Source organism: Ochotona curzoniae, unplaced genomic scaffold, assembly GCF_017591425.1.
Source record: "Ochotona curzoniae isolate NIBS_2020 unplaced genomic scaffold, NIBS_Ocur_1.0 scaffold_3208, whole genome shotgun sequence".
Classification (NCBI taxonomy): Eukaryota; Metazoa; Chordata; class Mammalia; order Lagomorpha; family Ochotonidae; genus Ochotona; species Ochotona curzoniae.
In genome coordinates this window covers 45,767,128-45,790,716 of record NW_024467106.1, presented here as the reverse complement: position 1 = coordinate 45,790,716, position 23,589 = coordinate 45,767,128, and the positions used below count along the sequence as shown (strand labels likewise).

General features: G+C 38.8%; 1 protein-coding gene across 1 annotated transcript in view; it reads left to right on the top strand.

Moving 5' to 3' along the window:
* The window catches only part of CCDC171 (coiled-coil domain containing 171), a 301,385-nt gene that overhangs the window by 59,408 nt on the left and 218,388 nt on the right, over positions 1 to 23,589 (top strand). Inside the window, exons 9-10 of the mRNA XM_041004524.1 lie at positions 6,729 to 6,889; positions 11,395 to 11,533. Of these exons, the coding sequence (XP_040860458.1) occupies positions 6,729 to 6,889; positions 11,395 to 11,533 (300 nt within the window). The remainder of the gene's footprint in view (positions 1 to 6,728; positions 6,890 to 11,394; positions 11,534 to 23,589) is intronic.

The following is a 23,589-nucleotide window of genomic DNA, read 5'->3' as shown; positions in this document are numbered from 1 at the left end:
CTCAGAGAACCTAACAACAATACAAAACAGTTTAGTTAAAAAAAAGGAAAAAGGCATGACCAGGCAATTTTCAAAGACTGAAATATAAATGTCCGACAACATGAAGGAATGCTCAGGACCACTAGTTATCAGAGAAACACAGATCAAAACCACAGTGAAATTTCACCTTATCCCAGTTAGAATGGCTGTGCCCTCCCCCACACCACCCCCCAAAAAAACAAATATTGGAGATGATGTGGGGAAAGATTACTCTAATCCACTGTTGGTGGAAATGTAAACTAGTATAACCATTATGGAGGACATATTGGAGATTCCTCAGAGATCTGAAAATAGATATTCCATATGAACCAGCTGTCTCACTCATGGGGATTTACCCAGATGAAGTGAAATCAGCATATGACTGCTGTTGGTACCTGCGCTTTTTGGAGATAAATTCACAATAATTAAGGTATTGAATCATAGCAGCTGTAGCCAACTGTCTAGGTTGGTTTATACCTAGGCAAGTATTAACACTGCTGGGAGAAAAGCAGCCAAGGCTGGCAACATTCTGGGCCTGGCTAGTGCCAAATTGTATTAACTGTACCGGTGTGCCAGCTTAGTTGCCTAGTCTATTTTTCTTTTTTTGAAAGGTATCTGGGAAGGTGGGAAATACTGGGGTGGAACACACCAACCTGGTCTCCAGGTCGTGGGGGGTTGCAGATTGCCTGGGGAAGGGGATCTTGGGACATATTGGAGACTGGAGTCAGAGCAGCTGAGGGCATGTATGTTGAGGGGGGATGACTTCTTGGATCTTCCATGGATCCAGCCACTGCACTCACAGGTGGGCAAGGGAACTGAGATGGAGTGGTTTGGCGGCAGTGGGAGATGGAATGGTGGAGACTGGAGGGCATGTCTGGGATAGGCCAGCTCACCTGCCCATGTGTCAGACTTGGATGGGCCAAATAGCATTGCAAGTTGCCTAATGGTGCACACATAAGCTGGGTGTGTGGGGGTATGCTTGGCTGGATTAGGCTGTAGTACCTGCCCCTAAGTGTTTTAGCAGGAAGCAAGTTGCAGCACCCACTAGAATGTGAGAGACCTAGATCTAGGGGAAGATTCTGTAGAGGATCTATGGGTTTTCCTCTGTGGGAGGTAGCACCCACTGGTTTGCATGGAGAGCATGGGGTGGTGACAGGCTGAGCCAGGCTGGACCATGGAAGTCATCTGATAGGAACTCACATGACACTTGAAGAAACTAGGGCTGGGAGGAGACAGGCCAGTCTGCAGCAGATGCTGGTACATGCGAAGGTCAGGGCTGATGGCAGACCATGCCTAGGGCCTTGGCACCTGTTGGCACATGAGATCCTGTGGCTGGTAGGGGAGTTTGGGGAACTCTCTTGCTAGACCACAGCTTCTATTGGGAAGCACAGTAGCTGGGCAGGCCAGGGCAGGCAAGGCTGTAGCACTCTTTAGCATGGGTTGGGTCAGGGGACAAGCCAGGCTGGGTCAGTTCACAGCGCACTGGCATGACTGAGAGTCAAGATGGGGTGCAAGCCAGGCTTCTCTGGGCTGCAACCCAGTAGTTTAAATGAGGGGTAAAGGGTGGGCTAGGGTGCTGCATGTGCCAGTGAGAGCTGGGACTGGGGCTAGGCTGGGCTATAGCACCTGCTGGCAGATGCTGAGAGACTTGGGGGTTAGCCATCTCAGACTGAGCCACAGCACCTGCTGGCATATACAAAACCTGGGGCTGGGAGTGAGCTTGAAAGGGGAACTTTGGAGACTCCCTTGTTGGATTGCTGCTTCTACTGGTGAGTATGAGAGCTTGCTTTGGAGATGGGCTGATCTCATGCCACACCTGCTAGCTTCATGAAAGCTGAATGGATGCAGGCCAGCTGAGCTAGCTTGCAACACCTGGGAAGGGATTGGACTGGGAGCAAGTTGTACCAGGCTGGACCATGGTACCCCCTGGCAAGTGCAAGATCTTGGGCAGGAGTGGTCCTGGTAAAGAAATTGCGATTGCTCCTCTGCTAGGCTTCAGATCCCACTGGTGAGTATAACAGCCAGGGCTAGTGGTGAATTGGATTGGGCAGAGTGGCAGCACCTGTTGGCATGCATGTGGGCTGGGTTTGGGGAAGGGTCGAGCTGAGCTAAGCTACAGAACCCATGAGTGTACATGAGGGCCAAATGGGATGCAGAATGGACCGCAGCACACTTTAGTTGGTATGAAAGATTGGGCTGGGGGCAGAACTGACCAGGCAGGTAGCTGCACTGGCTGGTGCAGGTGATAGACCAAGCCTGACCTTGCACTGGCTGGCACACATGAAAGTCAAGTCTGAGGTCACCACAAGTGAGGTTTCTTGGGGAACTTCCAAACTAGATAGCTGGACTCAAATCCCAGCCACAAGGAAAAATCACAATGTGTGTTGTCCAACCTTGGGAGTGCATGTATCGGGACTGGGCCTCCTCAGTTGCTGAAGCTTGTGCAGTGCTCATCGTGCTCAGATACACAGGGGACATGACAGTCAGCAAACCTAGGACAGCAGTTGTCTGATGCCTCATCAGAGGATAAAAAGCAGACTAGGTTGGACAACTTTCCTGGTCAGGCTTTGCAGCAAGAATTTGGGTCTATTTATGCACACTGAAGTAGATTTGATTAGTCTTGGAAATATTTTTCTCAACCCTGGTACAGTGACGCTGTTGGCATCTCGGAACTATCAAAACCACTCAAGTAACACCCTTGGAACACTCGTCTTCACATTGAGGTCTCCAAGACATCATCATAGGACCATCTCCCAACACCCTGTGTGTTTGCCTGTGTGGGGATCTCATATGGGCGCTGGTTCGTATCCCAGATGCTCCATTTCCCTTCCAGCTCCCTGCTTGTGGCCTGGGAATGCAGTAGAGGATGACCCAAAGCCTTGGGACCCTGCAGCTATACGAGAAACCAGAAGAATCTCTGGCTCCTGGCTTCACATCAGCTGAGCTCCTGCTGTTGTGGTCGTTTGGGGAGTGAACCAGTGGATGGAATATCTTTTTCTCTGTATCTCCTTCTCTCTGTATATATGACTTTCCAATAAAACAAGTAAATCTTGGGTCTGGCAGTGATAGCGCAGTGGTTAAAGACCTCACCTTGAACATACCGCTGGGATTCCATATGGATGCCGGTTCCAATCCCTGCGGCTCTGCTTCCCATCCAGCTCCCTGCCTGTGGCCTGGGAAAACAGTCGAGGATGGCCCAAAGCCTTGTGACCCTGTACCCATGTGGAAGACCCAGAAAAAGCTCCTGGCTCCTGGCTTCGGATTGGCTCAGCTCCAGCTGTTGCGATCGCTTGGGCAGTGAACCATGGGATCGAAGATCTTCCTCTCTGTCTCTCCTCCACTCTGTATAGCTGCCTTTCCAATGAAAATAAACAAATCTTTTTAAAAAATTAAGCAAATCTTACAAAAACAGTGAAAATAAACAATCTAAAAATTCAATTCTATTGAATCAAACCAGATGTCTGTTAAAATGATTGGATCAAGAAAATGTGATACACAGTAAAGCTCAAAGAATATGCCTTTTCCAGACTTGCCCTACAAATGCTACTTCAAGATGTTCTCTTGACAGAGAAAAGGAATAGCACCCACCAAAACCAAAGGCAAATGTGAAGAACATCCCAGTAAAATAACAACAGAAGGCTAAATCAAAGAATGAACGGTTAACCCATTGCAAAAATGAAAGGACCAAATTAACACCCATTCATATTAACCCTGAATGTAAACGGCTTAAACTTATCCATCAAATGTCATAGATTAGTGGACTGGATCAAAAAACAAAACCCATCTATTTGTTACCTACAGGAGACACATCTTACCAACAAAGATCAGCGGAAACTATCCCTGTGGATTTTGATGTTTTGATTTTTAGTTTTCATTTCTTCAAAACAGTTTTTTTCTCATACTGAATTCTTCACTGAGTCATTGGCTATATAGTAGCATCATTTTCTTCAAGAAGGTTCTTGATTTTCTTTTTCATTTCTTCAGTGACACATTAGTCATTCAGTACATGTTATCTAACTCCATGGTGTTGTAAATTTCTATTTTTCTGTCTGTTGTTGATTCTGTTTTGTGGCTTCTCATTTAAGGGGAGGTACAATAACTGTGCTCTGGAGATGATCATATCCAGATGTGAGGATACAATGCAATATGCATTTCTATTTTCAGATCAAAGATAGACTCTCAGTGAAACTGTTAACTGTATCTTGACAATAGAATGCTGGGCTCTCTGCCATTGTCCATGTCCATGCCTGCAATGATGGATTTACATCTGCTTATAAAGAACTATATTATTGTAATAGCATAGAGGAAATCAGTGTGTGTGGGAGGGGTTTTATGAATGGACCAGGGAAATCCCAGAGCCTATTGAACTGTATCACAAAATAACAGTAAGAAATGGAAAAAATAAATATGGAAATAAGAACAAAAAGAAAATAACAGGTGGTATATATATATATATATATATATACTATATATATATAGTATGGAATACTATTCAGCCATAAAAAGGAGATTTTTTTAAAAAATTAAAGTACTAAGTTTATTTCTCATGTATATTTTTGTCTTCAGGCCATTTCCACATCTGACCCCTGCTATTACTCTGTCCTATCATAATATACCATACATTTTTAAAACCAAGCAGAGGGTGGAATTTCATCTTTAAAAGCTAAACAGGCATTTTGGACAACAAATACTTGGCAATAGAACCTGGACAACATTTATCAAACACAGCAGGGAAAGTACTCACTCTGCATTATAGAAAGGACAGCCAGATATCAATTGTTACATAAATGAAATAAGACAGAATATTTTAACAAACTGTTTAAACTCTTTTCCTAAAGAGATTTCTTCCACTCTCAAAGATATTGAATAGCCTCCTGGTTGGTCATCCGGAAGCAATTCTTTACAGAATTAGAATCTTGTCTTTCGTAGCAGATGGATGCAACTGGAAACCCTTCTGCGTAGTGAAATAAGCCAGTCCCCAAAAGACACATATCATATGTTTCCCTGGATTTATGGTAACAGAGAACAAAATGTAATTTGTGTGTGTGAGGTTGATATTTTGAAATTTGATTATTGTGTACAGCCTTTGCACTCCTAAGGGAGAGTAGGTTTTGTCTTGTATTTGCTATGTGTTGATATCTTAGTGGAGTCATAAGACTGTGATAGTGCAGTGAAATAAAAATATGCCATTGTTGAAAAAAGATAAGGAATAAGGAAAGTGCATGAGGAATATGGGTAGGAAAGAGGGTTGGGTGGGAAATATTACTATGTTCCTAAGCCTGTATTGTAAAATGTGGAAAATGTGTTGTTTTTATCGATAAAAAGTACATTTAAGAATTGGCTTATATACTTTTTCATAGGTACATATTCTTTTGTGGGAATGTAGGTTTTTTTTTTTCCAATCTGTTATTGGAAGACACTGAGAATAGTTTTGGAAAACAGTTTATTTAGTGGCCAAATACAGTGTGGCAACTTAAGCTGCCTCCTGCAACCCCAGCACCCCACACTGCAGTGTAGTGTCAGTCCCAGACACTCCACTGCCAGTCAATTCACCTGAGAAGGTAGTTGGGAGATGGTCCAAATGCCATCAAGGAAACCCGGATGAGTTCTGGCTCCTGCCTTCAGTTTGACCCACCCCCATTTGTGTGTTTGGGGAGTTAACCAGTGGTTGGAAGATTTTCTGTCTGTCTCTTTCTGAAACTGCCTTTGAGATACTTAAGTCATTTGAGATACAGAGGAGAGAGAGCATATGAGAATATGAAAGAGCACATTGGTCTGCTGATTTACTCTCCAAATCTCCAAATACCTTCAATGGCTAGGCTTGTGCTGGGGCCGAGGCCAGGAGCTGGGAACACATCCCAGGTCACCTGTATGAGTGGCAGGAAGCCAATCATTTGGGGTATTACTGCTGCCTTCTGAGGCTGCGTTGGCAGAAAGTTGGAGACAGGAGCTGGAACCTAGAATTGAACCCAGATACTCCAATGTGGGGTTTGTATATCTTAACTACTGGAATAAATGCCTGCTCTGAGAATATGGTTATTAAAATGTCTTAGTATGTAAAATTATAAATGTGTGCAGAATTAAAATAGTAAAATGTAACCATTATATTCCTATCACCCAACCTCAATACTAGCCTTAGATCAATTATGTCTTTACTATTATCTACCTATACTCCTCCATTGCCACATCATTATGAAGCCAACCCCAGCTATTAAGTCACTACAAACATAAAAATTTCAGCCAAATAATATTGTATGATAATAAAATTTCTCTTTTTTTATACTAAGAAGTCTCCAGGTATAAAAAGATCTATCAAACTTCTTAGGTTTGTACAAATATTCATGTGAAAGAGTTTATTCTGAGAGAAAGAATAACTCCCGTAAGTTTTCAAAAAAGTCCAGTCAACTTCTCTTATTGTATAAAGGAAGCCTCTGACTGGAAAAGTAATGGATTATTAATAAGGCACTTTAGTGGGATGGGCATACTATATCTGCCTATCAATTTTGGTGGCACCATTAATTTTATCCTCCTCCTGTTTTCTTTTTGCATTAAATATATTAAGAAAGGAAATAAGGTGTCTTTTATGTTTGTTTTTAAACCAAAGCAAAAAGAAGGAAATGTTTGAAAGAATCATAATTTGTTGTTTATCAACTTAAGATGAACGCTTGCATTTCTGATCTTGTTTCAATTATTTCTGTGTCATCTGGTAGTTACGGATTCGAGACCTCGAAGGAGCTTTGCAAGTGGAAAAGGCCAGCCAGGCAGAAGCTGTTGCTGATTTGGAAATGATCAAGAATGAATTCAAAGAAGTTGAAAGTGCTTATGAGCGAGAAAAACTCAATGCACAAGAGAGCTTTGCAAAACTAAGCTTGTAAGTATGTTTCTCTAAAATTCTCTAACACAAAGATTTCATGAAAGCTATTTAAATATGAGCACATATTTTGGCAACTGTTCTCTTTAATGTCGGAGATATGTTAGAGGGAAAAGGCATAACTATACTTCCTGTTCCAAGTAAATATTCAGAGTGTCCCAGAAATGCAGTTGTAAAGTACAATCTAAATACATTAGTGTATTTTCCATTATATGATTAGTGTTATGCAATATCTTTTAAAACTTCTGGGCCATATGAAATGAATGTTGTGGAGATAGAAAGTGTTTGGGATATTCTAAAACTACAAAAATAGTAGTAGTATGGCTACCATGTATCTTGGTATGTGCCTGGCATTGCATAGTTTCATTTACTTATCTGAGGCCTTGTGAGTTAGCTGTGTCTATATTTTTAAAAATTTCCCAATTAATATGTGGAAATCAAGACTTAATAGGAGTAAGGACATACCTACTCATATGTGGCTCCAACTGTTTTAAACTTTTCTGCTCAAAAGTCTTTCATCTGAAAAGTTTTGTGAAATGCTTTAAGAAGCTTATAATTCTTTAATGTGTTTCCAAAATGAAATTCATAATAGACATTCTAAACCATTATTTGAAGTCTTTGATTTCTACTTATGACAATTAGATAACAATTTTCTGTCTTAACATAAATAACTTTAAAGATATGTATTAAGTAATAGCAATTACAATGGGTCTTCAGAATTTTATGGAAAATATATATTATTACAAATTATGTATATATTTAAAAATTTTTTTGCACCAAAATAAACTTATCTTGCAAAAAAGTTCTTTTAAAAAGGTGGGGGTAGGATTTAGAGAGAGCAAGAGGACACTCCTGTCCACTGGTTCACTCTTCAGATGCCTGCGATGGTTGGGATAGATTTAGAACAACACCAGGAACTCAGTACTCAATTCTAGGTCTTCCTTGTGGCCGGGGGAACCCAACTAACTGAATCATCTCTTGCGACCTCCGGGATCTCCATTAACAATGGGCTGCAGTTAAGAGCTAGAAGCTTGTATTAAACGCAGGTACTCTGATAATGGGACATGGAAATTTTAACCACTAGATGAAAATGCCCTTCTCTAAGCTTATTTTTAATTCTGTTTTCTTTTACATGTTTTAAAAAAAGTTTTGATGATGTTTCCATAGTGATCAGGGTGGCAAGGATTGAAGGTTAGGGAAAAGTGGGTGTGATCATTGTTAGCAAATTTTCTATTTCTTCCTGTATCTGGGAGAAGTGGGGATATACAGGGAGAAGTCGTATGTATACAGCTTCCCAATTGCCCCAGTACCTGGGGGTAGGAAATGGCCACCTGATGTCAACGCAGGGTCCCAGTGTGGTGCGTGCTCTGAGGGATTGGCTGAGTGGTTTGGATAGCAGCTCTTTTCTACAACTTTTTTAAAAAAAGTAGCCTGTTTTTATTTTTCTTTAGAATACGTTCTGACTTTTGTTGTTTATTATACAGCTAATATGAAGAGGAACTTTGTTTCTCAGTGCCTAGAATAGTGTCTGCTGTATATAAGCTGGTAGCTAAGGATTTGCCAAGTCAGATGTGACAGTACTTAATGTGATCATTTTATGACTTGTGTTGGTTTATGTGATTAACCAGTGCTTGGCCAATGTGACTATTGTATTCTGTTAGTTATTAAATGAGTTACTGTTTTTTTTTTCCCCCCCAAATTTTGACAATTGAGAGGAAAAGGAAAGAGAGAGAGAGAAAGAGCTCTCCAATGTACTGAGTTATTTCCGCAGACACCTGCATTGGCCCATGGTGGGCCAGGCCAAACCTGGTAGCTGAGAACTCAAAAAATAATTTGAATATTCTGTAGAGACTTTGTAGAATCTTTGTTCCAGTGTTCTGAGCTTTCATAACCATGAGCCTGGCATGGATTGTTTTTCATTCAGTTTGCTGGATGTTTACTGAGCTCTTTCTGCTTTAGAGACTCAAGTAGCGTTATTTCTGGGAAGTTTTCTTGTATTTTTGCATCATTGGTTTCTTTGTTTTCTCAATTTGCTCTTTTGAAACTACTGTTATGTGTATATTGTGTACTTTTGGATTATTTTAGAAAAGATTTATTTTTATAATTTTTATTGGAAAATCAGATATACAGAGAGGAGAGACAGAGAGGAAGATCTTCCATTCATTGATTTATTCCCCAAGTGGCCACAATGGCCAGAGCTGTGCCAAACCAAAGCCAGGAGCCAGGACCTTCTTCCAGGTGTGCCAAGCAGCTGCAGGGTCCCAAGGCTTTGGGCTGTCCTCGACTGCTTTCCCAGGCCATAAGCAGGGAGCTGGATGAGAAACCAGGCCGCTGGGATTAGAACCAGCACCCATGTAGGATCCTGGCGCATATAAGGCGGGAACTTTAGCAGCTAGGCTTTTTTGCTGGGCCCTGAATTCATCTTCTTATTGTCTTATTACTTCTCTACTTTGATACATTTTATTATTTAGTTCTTTATTAGGACTGTTGCATCTAATTTCCATACATATTTATTTTCAAATTTTAGCTACTCTACCTTGAAATATTCTTGTTGCAAACGATCAAGGGCAGCAGTGGAATTGGTTATTCTCTATTCTAGAGAAAGGATTGTGGATTTAAAGTGAGGTCAGGTATCATTAGAAAATGGTTTGCTCATTTTATTATAACCTGAACATAGTTTGGCTTTGGTTATACTGAATCACCCTGTCTGTAATTTAAAATTACAGATTTAAAACCGGACACACCAGGTGTGCCACATTATTAGGAAGAGCAGCATTTCAGATTAGGGATGTTCAACCTAAGCTTTCAAAGTGCTTTTCATCACATGTTCTCACAAGAATGTAAATACAATTTAATGCCAACGTGAGCAAAATTTAAATAGGGAAGCAAAGCTTTGAAAGAAATTCGTGTCTATTCAAAGTGAATACAAATGATTTTGGGTTATTTCTTCATTTTGAAATTTTCATGGCTATCAGGAATAAAACATTAGCTACATTTCTCATGTTCTTCATTGTTTGATAAGACTGCTTTCTCTGTCTTGAAGAAGTTTCTGAGCTCAGTAAACTAGAGGATGGGCTTTTTAGAAGATTGATTTTTTAAAATTAAAAACATTATGGTATAGTTCCATAGACTCAGGGATTTCCCTCTAAGACAAAGTTACAGAGAGTTTTTTTGAAGATTTGTTTAGGGGGCCTGGTGCGGTTGCTTAGGGGCTAAAGTCCTCACCTTGCACGCACCAGGATCCTATATGGGTGCCGGTGAGAGACCCAGAGGAGACTTCTGTCTCCTGGCTTCAGATTGGCTCAGCTCCAGTTGTTGTGGCCACTTAGGGAGTGAATCTTCTTCTCTGTATCTTCTTCTCTCTGGATATCTGACTTTCCAATAAAAATAAAAAATGAATCTTTAAAAAAGGTTTGTTTGGAGTGTGGGTTTTGACATAATGGTGTGAGTGATGGGTATTGTGGAACTCATTGTGGGTTAATCCAGCACTCAGAACATCCCCATCCTAAATCAGAACACCTTCTCAAATCCCAGTTCCTGTGCCTCTTGTCTAGCTTTCTTCTAATGTGCTTAGGAAGGTGGAGGATGATGCCCCGTGTGCTTGGGTTCCTGTCACCCACATGGGAGACTTAGATGCAGTTCCTGGCTTCTGGCTTTACCTTGCTTTGGTTCTAACTGTCATGGGCATTTGGGGAATGAACCAGTGGATGGAAGAGCTCTCTATCTTTGTATCTGTATATTCTCTCTCTCTCTCTCTCTCTCTCTCTCTCTCTCTCTCTCTCTATCTCTCTCTCTCTCTCTATAATACAGAGTTTCAAAGCAGTCAATCAATGTTTTTAATAGGACGTTGTGACTGTAGCTCTACTAACCAAATCTGTGTTGCTTGTCTCAGTTAGCCTGATACAGACACCTGACATCAGAGGAGAAGTATTATTTGCTTTAAGTTGTTTATTTGCAGTGTATAATCCCCTTTGGGAGTTTGGTTCAGTAGTTAGGATGCTGCATGCAATGCCTGTGTCATATGTCAAAGTGCCTGGATTCCAAGTCTTGGCTGTGCCCCTAGTTGTAGTTTCCTCCACTTGATCTTAGTCTAAAGGCCAAGAAGTGATTCAGTTTCAATTTCCTGTTCATATTCCTGGAAGCATTAGGTGATGGCTCAAGTACTAGGGTTGCTGCAGCTCGTATGGGATAGCCATATGGAGTTCTGGTCCTTGGCTTGGCCTGGCCTCGCCTTGGCTGTTACAGGCATTTAGGGAGTGAACAGGCAGCGGGGAGGATCCCTATTCTTTTCTCTCTGTTGTGCTGCCCTTCAGGTAGATAAAAATAATAGATAAATACCAAAAGTGTAATCCTTTTTACTAAAAAAAATTGAAGGTGGTCTTAAAAAAAATCTGTTAACCTGCAAACAACATAAATGTTGAGTGCATCTGACATGTATGGTAAGGATGTAATATAGCAATTGATAAAAGTGTATTTGAAAATCTGCTCTGACACATTTTTTTCAGGTTAGAAAGAGAGTATTTCTCCAAAAACAAGAAACTGAATGAAGAGATTGAGGAACAGAAGAAAGTGATTATAGACCTTTCAAAGAGACTTCAGTATAATGAAAAAAGTTGCAGTGAATTACAGGAAGAGCTTGTAATGGTAAGGATAAAAAGAAAATCCTATCACAGTTACTTTACTGTTTTATGTGTGATAAGTAGTAGGTTTTCTTCTCCATGCTAAATTACCGTGAGTTGATATAGTATGAAATAAATTTTAGTGACATTGAAATAAATTTCAAAACTGGAAATGCTGATCACATCAAATGTTTGCATAATAGAAACATTGTTTTGGAGTTTGGGGACAGTTAAGTAGTAGAATTCTGAATTATAAAATGCTTCAAGGCTATTGAAGCATCTTACTTTCTTAACCTTTGTTTTTGATATGCACAACAATATTTAGGTGAAAGGGGGAGTCAGGTTTCATGGTCAATAAATCTGAGGTTTTCAAAACCTTTCTTTCATAATCACTTTGTACCTGATTTTGCTATCAACATCCTCTTGTAATCTAGCTTTCACACTGTCACCAGATTTCTCCTAAAATACCAACCTGTTTTTGTTAATCCCCTTGAAGTCAAACACCGTTAGTGTCTGCCTTTTGCTTTCAGGTAATCTGAAACCTTGGTCTTTTGGCTCCGTGGTAACTTTTCTAACTTTTTTGCCTTTGCTCTTGGTCTGTCTAGGCACAATATAATAGTTTTGGTTTTCTAAACACTTACATGAGAAAATACCTCCATGCAGTTTTTGATGTACTCGTTTTTCTGACCCACGTTGATCCAAGTGCTCTTTCTCTTCTTTCCTGTGAACAAATTCTGAAACACCCAGTAACACCCAGTTTCGATATCTTGCAATCTATGAAACTATAAATGACCCCATCTTTTGCTAGTCTTCTTTTTGCCTTATGTTAGAATTCTTCCCCTTATTTACTGTGTTTCGTTAGTACTTATTCATTTTTATCATGACACTCACCAAAATCTTTGTGAATTGTCTTTCCTAAGAGACTGTGACTACATTGAGGTTAGCTTAGTTCATTTTCATGTTCAGAATCCATTATAGTATTTGAGTTGATGAAAATTTATTGGTTGATGTGTGAGTATTTGCCTTTGAGTTAAGACATCAGTTAATACACCCATGTTTCCTATTTGAGTGCTAATGTTCAATTCCTGAATCTGGCTCCTGAATCTAGCTTTTTGCCAGGGTGAACACTGTGAGGTAGCAGGTGATGGTGGCTCAAGTGGTTGGGTCCCTGCCACATTCGTGGGAGGAATGGTTCGAATTTCTGCTTTTTTTCTTTGGCTTGTCTCTATTTCATCTATGTAGGTAATTTGCAAGTGAACCAAGAGATAGCATCTTTACTTATCTGTTTCTCTGCCTCTCAAATTAAAATAATTTTTGACTGGATTTATGTGGTTGATGCAGAGTATTCTTACCCTGCAGTTTTCTTGGAACCCCAACAGGCAGGGCATGAAGTTGACAATAATTACCTATAATCTTCTTGTCTTCCCAACATTTTTAGCATTTTGTGAAATATAACTAGGAAGCCTAAATTACCCATAGGTAAGACAGCTTGTTTTCTAATTTAGGTCATGTTCATGGACATCATTCAAGTCTTGTCTTTATATTCTTTTCTTTTGGAAGAGAAAATTAAAATCACTTGCTTCTAAAGGTTTACTAGAAAGATCAAAGTGTTGTTAATACAATACAAAGACTACAGAAGTTTTTAAGACTTGTAAGTCATGCTTATGTTACTTAGTACAGCATGGGTTTTCAGAAGTAGAACAGGCTTTAGAGATTATCTAGGATAGAATATAGGAAGCATTGTTAAACCAGTTGGAAAGTGATCACTCCTGTGTTTTAACACATATATACTCTAAATATACAAAATAATTTTGCAAAAGCCCAAGATGAATATGTTGGGTATTTGAGGATATTTAAACAGTCAGCTTTAATTGTAGCTTTCTATCAAAGCAGTTCTTCATGTTATATCTGAGGATTGATAAGATGATTTGTAAATTCAGCATGTATAATTTTTACTTTAATGTCATAGTATTAATAATTTTGGCATCTGAAAATAAGAATTCAACAAAGTTAATTTTGTGTTCCTGAGAACATATAAATGCAGAACATGAAAGCTGAGACACTTTGTTTTGAAAGTTCTGATTAAAAATTGAAGTATTAATTTCAAGATCTAAGAATTTAATCAACTACCACATAAAACTGAGTTTCTAGTTTAAGCTGGGTAGTGATTATGCTTATTAAGGTTCATCACAGGCCCAACAGATTCAGTTTAGACATTACTGTGAGTTTTTATATCTGCTGCTCTCGGATCAGGGGACCTTTCATTTTCAAATCGATATTATTAAGACTTGCTTTGTGCTTTCTTCAATGAAATTTTCTTAAGTCCATCATTTCTTGAGATTTGTTTTTCTGCCACTCAGTAATATTTAGTTACAGCTCTGGGAAAGACCATATATTGAAAAGGGAATTCTAGTTCCCATGAGGTTTTGCTTAAAGATTTTTTTATTCTCCAAAGAACTTATGATTGAAAATGGTCAAGTATATATTTTCTGCCCATACTTTAGGGGCTTAACTGATTATGTACTAATAATACAGAAAGCTTGCATTACAGCATCTTGGAAAGTGCTTTGACTGTTATACTTTGTGAAGAAATATTTCTTGATAATATTTCTATTTGAATCCATCCATTAGGTTTGCTACACAAGCATGTTTTTCTGTTTGTGTGGAAGACGTTCAAAACTAAATGTCTAATAAATATTGTTCTGAATTTACTAAAATTGTTCATTGGTATATTTCAACCAGAAAAGGAATGGTAATCACATATGAAGAATATATTTGCTAACATAAGTATCACCTTTTATCTGACACAGTGACCCATAAAATGCAACACCATTGAAATTACATATATCTTTGGAATTTAAGTGTTCATTTTATGCGACTGGCTTCCTAAATTTATAGCATAGACATAAACTTTTTGAAACTACTTAAATATGAATTTGTAAGTTTGAAAAATTTAAATCTCATTGTTGACCTGGGAAGAAACAAAGTGTCTGTGTTTGTGTGTGTGTGTGTGTGTGTGTGTGTGTATGTGTGAGAAAGAGAGAGAGAGAGAGAGAGAGAGAGAGAGAGATGTTGGGATTGCTTAAGATCCTTATTCATATTGGAACATGGCATCTACTGAAAAATAAATTACTTGTTAAAGCTAAGAGAGGGTAACATTTTCATTATGTGAGATAAACACATATAATGTTCAAATAGTGTTCATATCTCTGGAAACAGTATAGGGAGCCATGGAGAGAGAACTAAGAGAAAACAAATATTAAAGTGGTAAAGGGAGAGATGCAGATGGTGCTGAAATGATAGGTAACCTGATCAAATTCAAATGCATCATAACACACTTTCCTTGAACCCTTGCAAATACAGTACATACTGGTGTATAGGTGCAAGAGAAGATGAAAAATTGAGTTTTGTATACTAGTTATAGATTCCTTAAAGTAATTGAAGTAGTCCTTGGTTCCTAGAATACCATTAAAGTTTCATTTAAATATTGTATAGTTGAACAACATGGCATTTAGGTTGTTCTACTTTCATGGTAGCAGACTCTATGTGAATTATGTTTTGGGCAAATAAATGAGTTGTTTCACTCCACAACTCTATTTGAAATTTCTAGAACTATTGAATTTATCTAAAAAATAATTTTAGTATTGAAATTAAACTTATTCTTTATGGTACATGATAAAACATAACGAAAGATTAGAAATCATATTTTATCTTTGCATGATACATTGTTTTAAAATTTTTTTATTGTTTAAAAAATTTATTTAATATTCTATGATGCAGTTCCATAGGCTCCAGGATTTCCTTTCTCCTCTCCCAAAATCTCCTCCCCACCAATGTTTTTCCCTGTGTCGTCACAATACTATAGTTCTCCTTATTTAGTCATAAGTCAATCATTGTGCTATTTAAGTGCATCCTGATGTTGTAGGCATCCTATGGTCAAGATACATTCAGTAGTTTCATTGGGAGTTCATCTTTGATTTGTAAGTAGAGATGCATACTGCTCTATATCTGCATACCTGTATGTGATAGTCTGTACTACACAGTAACACTATATCCCTGTGGATGAATAGCCATAGAACAAAATCAGTAGCAGAGGACAAAATAGAACATGACCAATGTGTTGCTGAAGAAATGAAGAAGAAAATCAAAGACCTTACCGAAGAAAACAATGCTATTGTGTGACCTATGAGTCAATTAGGAAATCAATAAGAAAAACAAAAACCTTTTTTTGAATGAATGAAAATAAAAACAAAAATATCAAACTCCCTGAGCTGTGTTAAAAACAGTATTGAAAGGACCGTTGATCTTATGTTTTTCAAGAAGGCTGCTTTCTATCAGAAAGAACATATGATATTTATCTTTTTGGAATTAACTTGTTTCACTGAGCATTATGGGACCATTTGTGCCAAATGGTAGAATTTCAAAGTGATTGTTCTACATTTTATTTCTATTCCTATAATAGAATAGTTGGATGACCTCTACTGATCTGCTCCCCTTGAAATATGTATCTTGTTTGTAAAATAATAGTAGTAATCTTTATCTTCCAGTGTTTTTCATGAGTATTAAAAAATAATGAAACATGGGCCTGGTGGTGTGGCCTAGCGGCTAATGTCCTCACCTGGAACGCGCCAGGATCCCATATGGGCGCCGGTTCTAATCCCGGCAGCTCCACTTCCCATCCAGCTCCCTGCTTGTGGCCTGGGAAAGCAGTTGAGGACAGCCCCAAAGCCTTGGGACCCTGCACCTGTGTGGGATACACAGAAGAAGTTCCTGGCTCCTGGCTTCGGATCAGCATAGCATCGGCCGTTGTGCTCACCTGGGGAGTGAATCATTGGACGGAAGATCTTTCTTTCTGTCTCTCCTCCTCTCTGTATATCTGACTTTCCAATAAATAAATAAATCTTTAAAAATAATGAAACATAACTTCAAAAAGTTTGTGAAGAAATAGAATGAAAATATGTTTATCCTTTTTTTATTAATAAGTCAAATGTCTACATCAATCTGTTAAAATTTTAAATATTTATTTTGTTTTCATTAGGAAGTCAGATATACAGAGAGGAGGAGAAACAGAGAGGAAGAGCTTTCATCTGTTGATTCATCCCCCAAGCAGTCACAATGTCCAAAGATGCTCTGATCTGAAACCAGGAGCCTGGAACCTCCCTTAGGTCTCCCACACGAGTACAGAGTCTCAAGACTTTGGACCATCCTTGACTGCTTTCCCACGCCACAATCAGGGAGCTGGATGGGAAATAGGGCCCCTCCAAGATTTGAATTAGCACCCATATAGGATTACGGCACCTTCAAGGCAAGGACTTTAACACCTAGGCTACTGTGCCAGGTCTCGACAAATTTTTCTTGATACAAAAATATTTTATTTTTTTTAAAGATGTATTTATTTTGGGCCGGGCACAATAGCATACTGATTAAAGTCCTAGCCTTTTTATTGCAAAGTCAGATATACAGAGAGGAGGAGAGACAGAGAGGATTATCTTCCGTCCAATGATTCACTCCCCAGGCGGCCACAACGGCTGGAGCTGAACCAATCCGAAGTCAGGAGCCTCTTTCGGGTCTCCCACGCGGGTGCAGGGTCCCAAGGCTTTGGGACATCCTCAGCTGCCTTCCCAGGCGACAAGCAGGGATCTGGATGGGAAGCGGGACCATCAGAATCAGAACCAGCACCCAAATGGGATTCCAGGTTTCGTTCAAGGCGAGGACTTTAATTGCTACACTATTGTGCCGGGCTGATGTAAAAATATTTTAAATTCATATATAGTTAGAAAAAAATTTTTTTAAAAGATTTATTTATTTTTATTACTAAGTCAGACATACAGAGAGGAGGAGAGACAGAGAGGAAGATCTTCTGTCCGATGATTCACTCCCCAAGTGAGCCGCAACGGCTGGTGCTGCGCCGATCCGAAGCCGGGAACCAGGAACCTCTTCTGGGTGCAGGGTCCCAAAGCCTTGGGCCGTCCTCAACTGCCCTCCCAGGCCACAAGCAGGAGCTGGATGGGATGTGGGGCTCCTGGGATTAGAACGTGCGCCCATATGGTATGCCGGGGCTCCCAAGGCGAGGACTTCAGCCGCTATGCCACACCGCCAGGCCCAGAAAAAAATTTTTAAATTTATTTTTCTTTATTGAAAAGTCAGATATACAGACAGAAGGAGAGGTAGAGAGATTTTCTGTCTGCTGGTTCACTCCCCACTTGGTAGCAACAGCCAGAACTGAGCTTATCTGAAGCTAGGAGCCAAAAGCTTTCTCTGGGTCTCCCATGCAGGCGTAGGGTCCCAAGGCTTTGGGCCATCTTTAACTACTTTTCCAGGCCACAAGCAGGGTGCTGGGTGGGAAATGGGGCTGCTGGGAACAGAACTGGTGCCCGTATGCGATTCCGGTGTGTGCAAGGCGAGGACTTTACCCCTTAGGCTCCCACACTGGGCCTGGTAAGCCTTAATTCTTGAATATTTAGTTTGACTCAGTTCCTGTTTCAACATTTGTGTTGTCTCACCATTTTGGCAAGAAATGTCTTCCAATTCTGAGTTCTTTCTTCTATTCATTCTATTATGGAGACTTTCTACTGAATGTTCATTTGCTTCACTGTGTCTTTCATTTCAAATTATTTTATTTCAGTGTTGCTGTTTCCTGTGTTACATACTTGTTGAATTCCTTGAACTCATGCATGTGCCTCTCATTGTTGATCAGTAGCTTTGGAATGGGTTTTCTAAATTTTGTATCCCCCAATTCCTCAATGTATTCCTCAGTTAACTCTGAGGTTGGCAAAACCTTTTGCTGCTTTGCAAGAATCTTTGGTAATGTTCTTTGTGCCTCTGTCTCTTCTGTTGCTCTTGGCCATTGCTATTCTGGTTAGCAGATTCTTCTCCTTAGGGCAGGTTTCAAAGTGTGTCACCCACAAGCCTATAATTCAGTTTTACTTATTGGGGTTGGTACCTGGTTTTTATCTGTGGTCACTTGTGCCATTCCCTTCAGTGATTTTATGTCGGGCTCTTGAGTCAAGCTTCTGCCTTGGTCTCCAAAGCCCCATCCCCTGGCTTACCACTTTCCACCTCCTGTGATTGTGTGCTGTGGCTACACTGTTGCCTATACAACCTTTCTCTCACTTCCAGTTTAAGCAGTTCCAAGGATTAGGGATGCACCAAGTGCCCTAAATAACTAGGTTGTTGTTGGTGTGGATCTTGCTGGGACGTGCTGACTGTTAGGTCTGAGGGCTACTGGACCTATTTTGACCTGTAGGGTGTCAAAGTTGATATTATTTATCCTGTGGAACTAGTGCAATGCACTGAGCTGGAAATGCGTCTGCTCCTAGCTCAGTGCGTGTGCAACCCACTGTTGTCCCTTCAGTCTCATTGCCTTTGCCATACTGTACAAAATGTTGCTGGATTTACCTCTGGTGGTGTTCTGGTTCTGCTCGCCATTGTGTCTTGGGGGTTACTCAGACCTGTTTTGGAACATGTAGTTTGCCACATTTTTGCAATGCACTGAGTCAGAAATGAGTTAGCTCCAGGCTCAGTGCATTTGCATCTGCCTCCATACACAAAATGGTACCTGATGTGGCTCTGGTGACCATGTGGGCTGTGAGATCCGCCTTGTTCCCACACCATCGGTTTGGGATCCACTGCTCTGTCTCTGCTCCTGGCCAAATCAGACAAATCAGCAGGATGGGTGTTCCTTTCCCTGGATTCACCTACTGAGCCTCCAGTGAACTCCCCTTCCTGCCTGGCTGCTGGTGGAGCTCCGGCTGACTGTGGAGCTCAGATCACTGTTCACTGACGCCACTAGAGTATCTGGTCACTGCAACACCACACCGTTGTCTCCACTGCTTTCCCATGTCGTCAGTCTCCATTTGCCCCTCTTCTGTCGGCCTGTCCTCTCCTATTTTCTGAAATGTGCCCTCTCTGCTTTAGCCTGGCCAATGATTCTCTGTTTAAATGTGTCCTTACCCTATTCCACCGTCTTGATTCTTCCCTGTAGTATATCTTGAAATAAGATACTGTAATGAATGCCTCCAGCTTTCTTTTTATTGTCTAAGATTGCCTTGGGTATTTAGGTGTTTTGTGTCTTTGTATGAATTTTGGAATTATTTTTTCCTGCTTCTATGAAGAATGTTGTTGGTATTTTGAAGAGGGTTATATTGAATGTGCTTGTTACTTTGGAGAGTATGGCAATTTTGGTGATATTAATTATTCTACTGAACACAGAGGATTTTTCATTTTTTTGTGTGTTTCATTAATGTTTTGTAATTTTTATCATAGAGATCTTTTATGTTATTAGTTAAATTCCCAAGGTATTTAACTTTTTTTTTTTTTAGTTTTTAAATGAGTCTGGTTTTAGGAATTATTTCTCATCCATGGCACTAGTTGTGTATAGAAATGCTATTGTTCTTTTGTCTCCCAGGCTGCACCTTTGTTTTTTCAGGCTATGCATTTGCAGGAAATTGGTATTGGAAGTTAATAGAACGTTAACCCAAGAACTCTGATATAGGATATGTGTATCCTAACTGGTATCTTAAGTGTTGCACAAATGGACACATGCCTGCCCTTCTGTACTCAGGAAATGCAGAAATAAATGTTCACTTAACTTGCATATGGACATTCTGAACAATGTTATTCATAATCAAAAATTAAATTTGGGCCTGGCATGGTGGCCTAGTGGCTAAAGTCCTCACCTTGAGTGCGCTGGGATCCCATATGGGCACCAGTTCTAATCCCAGCTGCTCCACTTCCTGTCCAGCTCCCTGCCTGTGGCCTGGGAAAGCAGTTGAGGATGGCCCAAAGCTTTGGGACCCTGCACCCGTGTGGGAGACCCGGAAGAGGCTGTCTTTGGATTGGCGCAGCACCTGCTCTTTTGGCCACTTGGATAGTGAATCAATGAATGGAAGATCTTCTTCTGTCTCTCTTCCTCCTCTCTGTATATCTGCCTTTCCAATAAAAATAAATAAATCTTTAAAAAAAATTAAATTCAACCCAACTGTTCATTAGCTGATTATGAATACATACATAAAGTATGGTTTGTCCATTCAATGTATTATTATTTGGCAAGTGAAATAAAGTACTGACACACACTACAATATGAACAAGTTTTGATAAGGTTGTACTTTGTGGAAAAGCCAGTCATCAAAAACTGTATATTTTATGATTCTAATATATGAAGTATTCAGAATATATAAGTATATAGAAACAGAAATGAAAATGGTAATGACATCTTAGAGCTTTTGAATGGTTTCAGTAAAATGGGAATGAAAACCAATCGATATGGGAAATCTTTTAGTAGAAATGTCAAGTGCTCTAAATTTAGATGTTTATTGTTTTACAATCTTGTGAATATACAGAAAACAGTGAATTATTTATTTTGGGTAAATTTTATGTCAGTTGTATCACCATTGAGTTTGATACTCTCAAAATAATGGAAAACTCAATGATACCATGAATATGTTTTGCTGAGACAAATTAAATTATTAGATAAAATTTCTAATTCAAATATTAGACATGACAAATTCAAGATATCAAAGGAAAAATACAATGGAAAAACCTTAAGAACAGACTCAGACAGAAGAAAGAATATCCAAGTTGTAAGACAGTTCTTTGGAAAAATCTTAGACAAGACAAAATCAGTGTTGGAGATCTATGTAATATGATTATACAATAAAATATTTGTCCCAGGATTTGCTAAAGATATGGAAAAACAGAATTTCTTAGAATAGTTATGCAATGAAATAATAGCAGAAAATTTATCTGGTTTGGAGAAACACATGAAGTGCAAAAGCACATAGAACCCCTAATAGATATAATGATTTGAAAAGGTCGTCAGGATATGTTATAGTCAAACTTCCAAAAATACAAAATAAACATCCTAAAATGTTCGAGACAAATGTTAACAAAAGGCTAGTCTGATTGAACCTTACAACACATCTACCCACACTGAGATTTGTGCCTGATATGCAGGGATGGTTCAGTATACATAAGTTATAAACATGATATATTACAAACCAAAGAATAAGTATAAAAATATAATTAATACAAATTCTACATTATAAAATTATAAAATATAATTATTTCAGAATATACAAAGAAATTAAAAAGAAACCAGTGGGATATAATTTGGGAAAGAGGAAGTCCAGTTATCCCTATTTGCAGATGGTATTTTCCAAACTGAACAACACCAAAGCAAACAATGCAGTTCAGAAATTTTCAAGACTAAAAATACAAATGTTCAACAGATACATGGAAAAATGCTCTGTATCATTGGTTATGAGAGAAATGCAGATTAAAACTAAAATGAGATTTCATGTCATTCTGGTTAGAATGGCCATGATACAAAAAACCAAAACTAAACTAAACAAAAACAAAACCAAAAAAACAAATGTTAGTGAAAATGTTGAAATTAAGCTACTCCAAGTAAGTTTGTGGGAATGTAAACAGATACAGCCATTATGCAAGACAGTACGGAGATTTTTCAGCAATCTGAAAATGTATTTACACATGACCCAGCTATGTTACTACTGAGAATTTACTCAAATGGAATAAAATAAATGTATGACAGAGTTGGCTATTATTTAATACTCATTAAAAGAGTGTGAAAGAACAATGGCTAGGAATATCAATTCACAATAGCTAAGAAATGGAGTCAACCCAGATGTCCATCAAGTAATGACCCAGAAAATGTAGTTTATGTATTTGCTGAAATGTTACTCATCTATAAAACGAAAGAGAGCCTGTCTTTTGCAATAAAATAAATGCAATTAGAGAGCATTATTTTTAATGAAACAAATCAGTTCCAAAAAGATAATAGATTGTTGTCTTTGATTTGTTTTAACTGACTTTATTCTAGCCTTTGTTTATACTTAGTCTAGTTACTACTTGTTGGATTATTTAGTGAAGGGTAAGGCTTGTGAGTGTAAAGTGAAGTATGTGACTGCAAAAATTGAAGGAGAAATAGGAAGGTAGAGGGAGGGAGAGTAGGTAGTATCATCATGTTCTTAAAAGTGTGTTTGTGAATTCTGCAAGCGAAAAAGGAGTCTTTGGAATAAATAAAACAGATAAAAAAAACAGCAAAACACATGGATTTCAGCAAAAAAAAAAAGTATGGATCTGATTTTTGAAGTTACTCTTTCCATGCTGATTTTCTTATATAAGACAGAGCATATGGTATTTGTTCTTTTGTTCTTTCTTTTCTCTTGTCGAGTTCATTGCTGGCTCATGGATTACATGGTGGCATCATTTTTCCCAGAGACTTTTGTGTTTCCTTTTTGTCACTGATATGTTGGCTACTCAGTGGCATGTTTTTTTCATGGTGCTTTGTTTTTGTCGTTGTTGTTGTTATTCTAACTCATACCAGTTGTTGACCTTGTTTCATAGCTTCTCAAGTATAGAAATGTATGATGGAGTACTGGGGTCTACCATATCCAGAGTGGGGGTATAATGCAACATGCATTCCTGCTTCCAGATGAAAAATGGATTCCCAATGAAACTGTTGGAAATGTGTAGACAATGGGATGCTGGACTGTCTGACATTGTCTGTACCGGCAATGTCGGGTACACTTAAATAAGAGACTGATGGGAATGTGATTCCTTATGAAAGACTACAACATTGTAGTAAAATGGGGAAAATCTGTCAGGTGTGGGAGTTTGGAGGGGAATCCCAGTCTATATGAAATTGTACCACATAATTAAAAAATGGAAAATAAAAATTAAAAAAAATGACTCCAGAGAAATTAAGAGGGAAAACTGAAAAAGCATTTTGTGAAATGCATGAAATCTATTCTCTTTATATAAATAAGGAAAAAAGCATATTCAAAAATGGCATAATTAAAAATACAGGATAAGTTCAGTTTTACGTCAGGTAAAGGTTGAATTTTATATTTAAAACTGTGAATAACCTAAACATTTTAAGAGTAGGAAACTGATTAATTTATAGTACATTTAAACGAAATGGAGCTGCTTGGACATGAACTGGTGCCCAAATGGCTCACCAGTGATGCTGGCAGTGGCTTAACTAGTTCTACCTATTTATTTGAAAGGTCGAATTAGAAAGAGAGAGTGAATAAGAATGACTGAATCTATTATCTGCTG